Here is a 12212-nt window from a genome sequence, read left to right as displayed (position 1 = left end):
GAACATTCCACTACCATTCCCTTTCTCTGCTAGTAAATTCATATACAGCCTCATCAAAAAGAGAAACCTCAATCAACTTCAATTACCTTCTCTCCTTCATCCCACACCCAGTTCAATGATATTTCAATTTTAAAAAGTATTATTAAATATCTACTATGTACTATATGCCAGCGAAGAAAAATTAATGACACAAATCCTATAAATTTTCCCACCAAAATGTGGAGCAAATTCTTTGTATCTTCTCCATTCCCAGTGCCATAGTCTTGCTATAGGCCTTCATTATCTCCTACATGATCTAACTCATCTTCATATTTCCAATTGCTCCTCTTCCCTCAAATCTCACAATGGAATTAGTTTTTTTCCCCTAAATCTCAAATCTGCTCATTTCATCACCCTGTTAAAATTATCAGTGGCATAATTAATGTTAATGCCAAATTTAAAGAGCTTGGTCAATGACTAGGAACAGTATTTTTCTATTGTACTTAACAGCAAATGTCATTTTAACATGTAAGAAGTTTTAAAACAGATTTATTTTGGATAATTTATCTTTATTCAAAAAGATAAATCTCTTTTGTATATAAAGCTTAACACTGCTTATAGAGAAAGAAGCTAGTGAGGAATGTATTCAATGTGTCTATTTTATAGGAATTAAACCCAAATATTAAAATCCAAGTAATCATTTTGACTTATTAATAGTTAAAGAAAATAGATAATCTGAGCAAATTCTTATATATACCTATAGTGAAAATTTTTCTCCACTGGGTGGTTCTTAAAACTCCTTCTAAATTTAGAACTATTTAAACCCAACTCTAATTATGTAGTTGTTTATACTGAAGTAAAAATGAGGATATGGACGTGATAGAGTAAGGAAGAAAAACAGCTTCTGAAAATGTGAGTTGAGCATCAAAATGTGTGTAATCTTTTAAACAGATAAAGCTTTAATGAAACATCTATACTAGCCTGAACAGGATAAAAGCAGTAAAGGAAGTGTGAACTAGAGGAAGTAGAAGTAGAAGAACATGCTTTGTTCTACAACCATTACTATGTGCCACCTTGAACTATGTATTTACCTTTAGACTAGAATGGACTCAAATGCCCAGGCTAGAACCTATACTCTTGAAATCCAATTTCTAAGTAAAATAAGATTTATTATCAATTTTCAGATAAATATAGGGAAAATTATTTCATAAAGAGACATTGATATAAAAGATTTTCCTTCAAGAACTTATAAACATAAGTAGGTCATAAGTAATTTTAAGCTATGTTGATTACCAGAGAAAGATAGTATAGAAAGAGACCTAAGGAGGCAATCCATGTCATGGTTTCCTGCCATAATATATATATACATACATACAATACCCTTAAGCTCCTCATAATGATTGAGTTTTTTTAATGCATTAAGGATATCTTATTTGAACAGAAAAATGTAACTCTAAAAGAAAACGTGAGGTTTCATTCATTCTTCTACTAATAATATAGGGCTTTAAAAATTGTTCTTACTTTGAAAAGTCAATGCAAACGTTATGAAAAAGATTATCAAAAGCAAAGGCAGCAGAAATAACAAAAAAATTTTAGAATGTTACCTTCCCTAGATAAGCCGTATATATATATATATACACACACACATATATATGTATATATTTTATTAATCTGAAGAAAGACATTTATATTGTGAATTTATTTCCCCATCAGAAATTTAAAATTATAACATCTACTTACCAACCCAACACAGTTGCTTAAAGCCACTTTAGTTGTACTACGTTGATCTTGCAAGTATCCTGTGTAATGACAGTTGTCTAAAAAATCATGTTTCCACTGGGGTCCATCTCTCCCCCAGTATTCTACTGTAAAATGTTTGGACACAAAATCTGTGTTGAGAGTCAAGTTTAGGTGAAAGTGCTTGCCATAGGCTGAAAGTTTAAAAAATAACTTAGATACTGCCTGTTGTGGATCGAAAGGGTCCATGCTCCGTCTTCTCCTGGAGTGCTTATCATTCTTCACAGTAAAGCTGAGAAAAGCTCCATTTTGATCAACCCTTATTGGAATAGTTAGCTGGTAGTGTTCTAGATAAGTCAGGAATTCCTCTTTGTAATCACAAGGCAGAGAATCCAGAAAAAACACATGGAAGAAAAGAAAATTTAACAGAACAAAGAAGTAGCAGTATAAACAACAACTATATTGCTTAAAACTATGCATCATTATACGTGAGGTATGGACAAAAAATGTTATAGTAAACAAAAATGAAAGAGTAGAAGTTTAAAAATCTCAAAATGAATTAAGTTCCAAATATTCCATTCCTTAAAAAAAATTCTAAAATTATTTTGAAAGGCTATTTTTCTTTTTTAAATCTAATTTTAAAGACATGAATTCTAAAAGCTAAATTCTACAGTAAATATGAATATTTTATATTGAAACAAAAAACAGTGAAAAGTACACATACGTAAAAGAACAGAATTTCATTCAGATAAAATATGTTTATGAAAGTTATCCAAAAGAGTTCATATAGAATCTCTACAGTCTTGTAGAATTTTTTTTTTTTTTTTTAAAATTATCAGTCACAATGTAAAATACAGCAGCCACTTTGGAAAACGGTCTGGCAGTTCCTCAAAAAGTTAAACACGGAACTACCACCTGACCCAGCAATTCCACTCTTAGGTATTTTTACAAGAGAAATGACAACGTATATCGACACAAAAACTTGTACATGAATGTTCATAGCAGCATTATTCATAATAGCCAAAAGGGGTAAATAACCCAAATGTCCATCAACTGACGAATGAATGAATGAATGAATAATACGTGGTATATTCATACAACAGATTATTCTACAACAGAAAGGAATGCAGTACTGATACATGGTATAACATGAATGTCTTCATAATCAAAGTTCATTATCTAATACTATAAAAACACTATGCTAAGTGAAAGGAACCAGTCACATATTATTCCATTTATATAAGTATACATACAGAATAGGCAAATCTCTGCAGGGAGAAATAGGTTAGAGGTTGCCTAGGGCTGGGGGTAAGTTGGTTTGGAGGGAACTGGGGAGTGACTGTTAATGATTTCAGAGTTTCTTGTTTGGGTAATGAAAATGTTCTAAAATTGATTGTGATGATAGTTGTACAACTCTGTGAATATACCATAAATCACTGAATTGTATACTTTAAATGGGTGATTACATGGTATGTATACTATATCAAAATAAAGTTGTTTAAAAATTATCAGATTGACAAAAAATTCAGAGGACTATTAAATATATTTTCCTCACTTAGGTGTACTAAATATTACCAATCTACCTTCTTAACCACATCTTCCTTTAGCTAAGTTTATCACTAAGGCAGAACCAAATGTCTTCAAATTCCTTCACTGTCTACACATGAAGTTCATCCACAAATATAAACTCCCATGAAACCATGACCAAATGGAAAAAAACTGAAAAATAATATTTATTTCACTTCTCATAAATAAGAGTTCATACTAAATGCTATGGCTTTGTTGATCTACTTTGAGAGTCATATTTTGTACATATGGACTTCTAGATATATACATCAATCTATAATAGCCTTGAAAATCTGGCTCATCAGCACCAAAAAAATGAACTATACATTCATGGGAGGAGAATCCAAAATGTATGCTTTCAATAATTCCATAAGAATTGGACTGGTCCATGGAAAACAAAATGATCTTCACCCCTGGGACCTCTGTTAAGATCTTTTCTATGATATGAAGTTCAATTTTATGGATTAAAATTATAGGGACCTATGGGTTAGAATTTGAAAAGTTGAACTTCTTATAACTCTTACTCTTTTATCCAGCTTCCAGTCCTTATATCAGAATTCTTAAGTTTGGAAACATATTTTTCCACTAAGGGTCCATATTAGAAGGATCTTATATCAGAATTTGTCTGCTTTCTTGCTCTTTTACAAGAAAAACCTTTGGATTCCTTTTGAACATGACCTTGCCTGTAAATCCTGGCAATGAGTAACCCTATTAAAGTTTAGAATTCAGAAGAAGAGGCCTAGGTTTATCATCTTCTAAGAAAGACCAGTCAACTCTAAAATGCACTGGATATTAAATCCTAGCAGGACAAGTTAAACAGACTCTTTTAGAGTCATTAACATTTATGAAACTAGCACTGAATTGACACAGTAGGCCTCTGCTCCTACCAGTATACATCCCAAAGAAAACGTTCATCCAAACTAAATATTCAGAATCTTTTCTTGTAAGATTAATAGCAACTTTTTTTGTCAGTTTCAAAAGCAGGAATCCTACCTTGAGAACTGTATGAAAGCCTGTGGTCACTATGAAATTCTGATGAAGCCATGACGAGGCTCAAAATCCAGGTCAACGTCTTCCACAAAATTTCCATAATTTAGAAAACTGGATGATTTTTTAGAGGGCTACCTATGTGCTAGAGAGTCAATACCATGCCAAAATCGAAGCATAACAATTTTATTTCTTTAATACTTCTTGCAGATTAGTTATTAGATGTTCCACTGTTTAACGGGTATTTTTTTCCAACATCCCGTACTTTCTTCTGTATCTGGATTCATTTTCTCAGTCCAAAATGAAAAAGATAATGATGGTAAAATTTTCATAAGCAGAGCATTAGGCTGATTAGTCACTAAAGTATGGCCATTTTTTAACCTAGAAAAAAAAAAATTTAAGTTAACTGAAAAATATTCTGAATGGACAGATCTATATTGCTGAATGCTTGCCAAAGGACATATACTACAAAATAACATAATTAAATCAAACCATTGTTGTCCTTTATAGTTTAAATAAACATTCACAAGACTAAATACCAAATTAGAAACCTAAATGGTTAGCAGGATAATGCCAAAGCTACTTAATAATCAAAGAAGGAACCTGAAGAGGATTATAAAAATTCTTTTTAAAACTTTGAAGATAACAATGTATGGGTATAGTGACTAACCTTTTGATAAAATAAAAACTAGGCTGACTTTACAAAGTTCATTTTGTGAAAGTGATAAACAGTATGTGATTGCATTCCTTAACATGCTTTTCAGTACACTGCTGTCCAGAGATTGATTTGTTGCTTTATGAGGCACCTATCTTTTTTTTCTTACAGAGTAGATCTACAAATACACAGTGGCATTAAGCAGCTGTCTGTGAAAACTCAGACAGTAGCATAAACTAAACTTCTGAAAAGTTGAACCATATTTACTGTAACCCTTGACTTTATCTGGAAGTCTTTTATGACTCATAAAGCAACACATATGAGACAATTTAAACTATCTAGAATGTAACTGTAAAGAAAAGTAGTTCATTTTCTGAAAAGAATTTTTAAAAATTCAATTCAGGTATCACAACAGATTTCATGTCCTATCTCACGTACTTTTCTTTCGACTTACAACTTCAGAGTCCGTGAATTCACATTTTATACAGAACACTGACATACTTGGCTACCTAATTTCCCAGCACATAGCACTTTAGAATAAGAAAATAACAAAGGGACTAGAAACTAGCTCAGTAAAAGCACAAAAGTGACAAAAAAAGAGGAAAAACTACAAAGTAGTTTTAGAAGCCCAAGCAATACAGTTCGAGGTAGAGACAAATAGCCCTTATGTAGCTTAATAGTTCATATTGTGTATTACGACTGTGTTACAGCTGAATATCTGATATTCAAAATACTATGCCTGAGTCAGGAATAAAAGGTTAAATTACTTTTAATAATGTAACTTATTGTTATGACAGCGAAGTACACAAAAGATACTAGATTTTCATCCCAAAACCCTAATACATGGGATTATCATATAATAAATCCTTACATATTTGTTGATTGAAAAAAATGGATGAGTAAATGAATGAATTAATTAATAGTGATTAAAATAAAGTCAATTTAGGGATATTAAAGGATATTTAAGATTAACTGTAAAATTAACTTTTTTGGAATACTTCATTCCCTATAGTGCTAGAACTATTGTTATTACAACATATAAAACAACCACAACCATTTAAAGTTCCTTACATCTGTGTCTACAAGTTATTAAACTGCTAAACCTTGGAAAAACTAATTTATTAATCAACAACTGTTGTCTTACAATGTTTTAAAAATGATGTTATAACAACATGGGGATAAGAAAAGATTAAGACACAATCCTTGCCCTTTAGAAGCTCATAATCTAAGGAACAAAGAAAAAACTCAAGACAGACTGACATATGCCATAATAAAGTTATAAAAGGTATTAGAGGAGATCAGATGAGGGAGATGACTTCTGAGTCTGATGGGTGAAGGAAAGTTTATGAAAAAAAGTAACATTTCAGATAGGCTCTGGAAGATGAACAGAATTTCACAAGTCAAATTTCTGGGGGCAGTCATTACAAATTAAAGAAACAGAGTCCACAAAGTCTAGATGGAAAGAAAAAAATGGAAAATATTATTAGTAATAATAGTAAGTTTGGTTCCTATGCAGAAGACTAACAGGTAATAATATCTAGAAAGGTAGTTTAAGGTCAGGTCCAAAAATAAAGAGAACTTTAAATATATGTTACTTCTTTTAATATTCACAGCAATCTTGTAAAGTAGGTATTATTGCCCCTGTGTCAGGAAGATGGCCCCAATGATCCTTCCTCCTAAAATCCATGCCCTTCTGTAACCCCCTTCCTTTGAGTAATTTGATCCTAACTAATATAATACCTCAAAGGTGAGGGGATGGCGCTTCTATGATTAGATTACAAAAGATTCTGACTTCATCTTAACAGTAGACTCCCTTGTCGGGCTTTGATGAAACAAGCTGCCATATGGAGAGGCTCACATGGCAAGGAACTGAGAGCAGCCTTCAGATAACCACTGGCTAGGAAATGAGGCCCTCAATGCAATAGCTTGCAAGAAACTAAATCCTGAATATGTGAGCTTAGAAGCATATGCCTCCCCAATCAAGTGTTCTGTGGTGACCTTAGTCCTTGCCAACACCTTGACTGCAGCCTCGTGAGAGACTCTGAAGCACAAGATAGAGCTAAGCCATGCCCAGACTCCTGAACCACAGAAACTGTTGGTTAATAAATGTGTGTTGTTTTAAGCCACTAAGTTTATGGTGATATTTTTTGCACCAATTGATAACTAATACAGCTGCCAATTTACAGGTAAAGAAGTTGAAGCTCATAGTGGCCACATAGCTCGAAAACAGCAGAGCCCAGAGTCATACATAAGACTACCTGACTCTAAAGTCTAAATTCTTTCTATTATATCACGCTTCCATGTTTTTTTTTTTCACGCTTCCATTTTAAGTCACTCTAACTTAAATATACAATAGCAGTTTCATACAACCAGTATCAAAATAGATATTCATAAATGATATGTTAATTAACATGAACTTTTAAGCAACTTGATACACAATAACTGTTTCATCTCAAAATTTCTTCTACAATGATTTAGGCAAAACAACAGGCACTATATGTCCTTTCGCAGGCAAAAATCTGTAAAGAGATTAAATCACACCGTCATTCAGTAACAGCACAGTTGACCCTTGAACAACATATGAGCCAGGGGTACTGACCTTCTGCAAAAATCTGAATATTACCTACCGTTGGCCCTCTACACACATGGTTTCTCCATAATAGATTCAACCAATCAAGGATAGTGTATTACTGTAGTATTATTATTGAAAAAAATCCTTGTATATGTGGACTTGCAGTTCAAACCACTGTTGTTCAAGGGTCAACGGTAAAGAAAACAATCCAGTTATCTTGATTCCCAACCTACTTATGTACAGTCTCCAGCTCCTTAACAGTTGCTTCATGAACATTTACTCTTCATTTTTTTTTTCAGATCACTTGAGTGTTTTGCATAAAAATGTCTGACATTAAGTGAGTCCCTCATATACTTTAATCTTCCTTTAAAGAGGAATATATAATTAACACATTCGAGTTAATTTCTAGTAGTGGTGACAGATTTGTACTGAATCACATTCATCCTTTTTTCCTATTTTCCTGGGCTCTGAAACTGACAAACTTACAATATAATTACCTGGGTTTAGGGAACAACTCTTTTTTTCCCCTTGAGAAATTTCCTGCTCTTCACAGTTTTTTAACCTCCACTCTTACCATTACTAGCACTGTCCTATAAATGCCCAAGTTAAGTAAGCCAGTAGCCTTGAAGGAAAAGGTAGTATGTAACTACCTGGTCAAAAGTACACTAACACTTGATTTAAGGACCTGCAGTAAAAAGAGCACTGATGCATAATAGAAAGGGCAGGAGCTTTGAAGTTAAACAAACCAGAGCTACAGTCTTGGTTCCACCACTAGCTACAGTATCTGGCACATGGGCACTCAATAAATTTAAGTTTCTTTCTCCTTTCTCACTCCTTCCTTCCTTCCCCACATTTTTCAAGCCTCCAATGCCAGTGAGGAAACTTAACAATAAGTAAATGAGTGGGCTCAAGTTCAACTAAAATCAACAACAACTACCTGTCTAACCACTCTTAGTTACCTACACAATAAAAATGAACGGGTGAACCTACTTTCTGATACCTACTGAAGAAATTAATCTGGATATCATAAACAAATATGTATAGGTACTAATGTATCCAGATATAGTTTCCAAAATTCAGATTGATATTAAAATAGTACATAATTACCCAGAAATCATAATGCATTAACTCCTTACATTGTACAGCAGAAGCATTAAGCTGTGGAAAGCACAAAGGTTTTGAGTCCTGTCTTGACTACAGGTTACTTAACTTTTATAGATGAGATGTTTCCTAGATTACACATGATGTAAAGTGTTCACATACTTCATTTTAATGGTTAAATAAATATTAGTCCCCTTCTCCTTGTTATCTGACTCATCACTTTTCAAAGGCCTTCCTTCAAAAATAGTTTCATGTTCCTCCTTCCCTTAAATGTGGAATGGTTGGATATGATGATGGAATCAATCAACCAGATTGTATTGTCTTTTAGAGCAAACAGTAAAGAATTTAAGTCATGGTAACTGGGCTTACAACTATTTTAAATTTGAAAACAGAATCAAAACTTCCATTTTACATTGATTTCACATAGGTGTTTTTCCCTAAGACAAATGCACCAACCAGTAGAGTTAAGGGATCATTTAACAGCTTCCATGGATCAAAGCTACACTAAGTAGAAATAAGATCAGACAACTTGCACTTTAGTGATTCCCTCAGTAGTCTACCCTGGTTGAAGGGTACTTAACTTGTCTTTTTCCTCTATCATCTTTACTTCCCACTCAAATGATCTAGGAGTAGCCAAGTAACAATTTCCTTTCATGAACTATCATTATGGAGCTAAAGAACATGTATAACACCCTTCTCGACTTCTTTCATTCATCTTAACTCTGGATATTTCTTTTAAAGCCGATTTCGTCTTCACAGAGGAAGCAACAATACTATGCTTCCTTCAGGTACTCAATTTTTATATGTGAAAATTAACTTTTCATCTCATTTTCCACTTATCCACTCAACAAATATTTATTGTCACCTACCATACGCCAAGGCTTGAAGTACAAAAGTTTCCAGATCAGTTATACATTTTGCGAGATTGGTTTCCAAGGAAAGGTGCAGTTAAAGAGACTTAAAACTTACTAACAAGAAAAGCAAATAAGCCAAAAGCAAAAATACAAAATATTATTCTACAAAAATCAAGGCCCAAATTACATATAGTCCCAAACTGTTTTTTTCCAGATGGCAAGTTAAATATATGTTATCCGTATTATAACTTCTCTCCTGAAAAACAGAAACACCTTTTTCTCTTGACGTTAGCTCAAAATGTTGATAATCAACTATGCCCTTTGGTAGAACCAAGAGAGCCATCCACTTCTTCCACCTTTTACTCTTCCCCCACCAAATGTTCCAAAGAATGTGCTACTAACTCTCTTAATAAGTTAACTCTCTTTATTCTCTCACGGAAGTCACACACAGGGTAAGATTTGGCATAGAGGCCCATCCACTAGTAGTAACTAATGGTTGCCAAGGCAATGAAGAGGAAGTGGTAAGAGTAGACAAGAGTAGGAATTAATCTTACACGCATTGGCCCAGTCATGAAAAATATTAAAGTATTTCAGGCCTTGAGGGTAGAGGTTTTTGCCCTTGAGAATCACAAAAATATTAATACCACAATACAGATTTCATTTGCCGCCATTTGTGAGAAATGAATGAAGTTGATTTGTTTGAAATCAACTTATTTGCCTCTATAGCTATTCCTTAAAAGCCCAAAACACCAATGATCACATATAAACACTAAATTAATATAAACCAGAACTGCAGCTACCACTTTGGTGAAACACAGGAAAACAATTATCTCTAAAATTAATTTTCTCAATTTCCTTTCCACTACACCAGTTTTATGTTACCTTTCTTTCCCTGTCATGAATTTTGAGAGCTATCATTCACACATCTAAGTTTCAGTCTAATCAACATAAGCAAAAAAAGGAAAGGAAAAAAAAAATTTGTCCAAGAAATTTGAACCTAAAGGAATATGTTGGAAATCACACTCCAGTGTGTTTTTAAAAGTTCCAAGCAATAGTTCAGTTTCCCCTTTCCTCCCTCGTTCTGCACACCCTCGCCCACCCACCCCCATCCCACTTCACCCAGACAGAGGGTAACAGTCTGAGCTGCCCTGGTTGAGTTGATCCTAAAGTTAACATTCAGCAGCCCATTTCCAGACAGCAGCGCTAAATCTATTTGGATAAAACGCGTGTGACCCAGACAGTTGGCATTTGGCCCAAACGCGTTGCACCGGCAGCTCAAATAAAAACAAGAGTAAGAAACTCACTCTCTTGTTCCCTCTCAGTGCGCTTTCTCACTCTCTTGCTCTCTTTGCCTCCAGTACAACAAGGAAAGAAATTACCAAAGACAGGAATTGTAGTACACATTATCTGAAGGCAGCTTTCCAATAAACCCTCCAGCACAAACCCCTCCCCAATCTCTGAACTTTGATCCCATATACCATATATACAGACATACCCGATATTCAAGGCTCCGGAGGGTTATGAGTCTAGCACGTCCCAAGTGGCCAAAAGTAAATCAAAAACACACATTTCCATCTCTTTGATTAGCCTATTAAGAGCTTAACATATCTAGAGCATCGGGACTATAGCTAGCACATTAATTCTGCCCTCTGAGCCCAGGCATAAAATATGCACTTGTCTGACTACTTAAGACACTGACTTGAAACTATAAAATGCAGAAGGTTTTTCTTTAAGAAAACTGAAAATCAGATTAAAATACACATCATTATTACTTTCCCGATTACTACTTGGTGATTAAAGACCACAAAAATCATCATCAAGTCATACTTCACAAAACATGTCTATTTGTATAATAAACGTATATTTTTTTGCATCATAAAATATTTGCAAGACCCAGATTCTCCAACCCCCGACTAGTCTGGAGTTAAAAGATTTCTATCTGTAAAATGAGTTCAGTCAAGCTCACTCATTGCCATTTAAAAAAAAAAAAAAAAAAAGAAAAAAAAAGAAAAAAAAAAACCACACAGAAAAAAGTTTCCTACGCGTTATTCGGAAGACAAGCAAAGCACAAGTTTTAATTTAAAAAAAAAAAAAAAAAAAAAAGGTTTCATTGAATATTGTGAAGTCTTCCTTACCGTTTTCATCTTCAAATTCTGATAAAAAGTAAGTTTCAAACAATAGAGATTGCACTGGACGACTCACGTACTCCCTCTCCTCTTTTTTTTTTTTTCTGCCCCCCTTTGCAAAGCCACAGCAGTGAGTTAGTTATTCTGCAGCCAGAATAAAACCCTATAGTCTGGCTAACCCGGGTTTTAGAGAACGGACTTTCCGATTTGGCAGAAAAAGAGATGCCTTCAATACATCCAGGCTATCATCCTGAGATGCTGCCTTTGCAAACCCCCTTTCTCTCCCGTACCCCCTCCCTCCAAAAAAAAAGGGGGGGGGGAAGAAAAAAAGAAAGGAAGGAAGGGAAAAAAAAGACTTATTGGGGGTGGAAGTGGTGCCCTCTCTTCCTGGACAGCTTAGTGCCTTTGCTATGCAAATAACATGTGAAGAGCATCAAAAGGTATCAGGAGAAAAGAAGACAAGAGGAGCAGGAAGGGCAGCAAAGTTTTGTTGAAGTAGCCCTAGATCTCACTACCGGCCCCCAGCCAACTTGAATTGCAGCAGTAGAAAATTTTGGCAGCTTTTCCTCGGAGGCAGAGCACACTGACGTCAGTCTGCAGATGTGCCGGGCTGCGTCGGGTGCGCATGTGTCCTG

The 12212-nt window shown here is 34.4% G+C and overlaps 1 protein-coding gene across 11 annotated transcripts in view; it reads right to left on the bottom strand.

Moving 5' to 3' along the window:
* ADAMTS6 (ADAM metallopeptidase with thrombospondin type 1 motif 6) overlaps positions 1 to 12182 on the bottom strand; it is a 279209-nt gene extending 267027 nt beyond the window's left edge. For 7 of the 11 annotated variants that reach the window (XR_014262242.1, XR_014262243.1, XM_082457103.1 and 4 more), the window contains exon 1: positions 1720 to 4367. Coding sequence is in view for 9 of the 11 variants with exons in the window: in XM_082457103.1 (XP_082313229.1) it covers positions 1720 to 2199 (480 nt within the window). In the remaining 2 variants the exon portion in view is untranslated. Of the gene's footprint in view, positions 1 to 1719; positions 4651 to 10755 lie in introns of those variants that run through there. The other 4 variants (XM_082457111.1, XM_082457112.1, XM_082457107.1 and 1 more) reach the window with 3 other exon arrangements.
* Between the last annotated feature and the right edge of the window lie 30 nt (positions 12183 to 12212).

The sequence above is a fragment of the Balaenoptera physalus genome (assembly GCF_965194825.1).
Source record: "Balaenoptera physalus genome assembly, chromosome: 3".
Taxonomy (NCBI): Eukaryota; Metazoa; Chordata; class Mammalia; order Artiodactyla; family Balaenopteridae; genus Balaenoptera; species Balaenoptera physalus.
The sequence above is the reverse complement of the archived record's forward strand: the minus strand, read 5'-3'. Positions and strand labels throughout refer to the sequence as shown.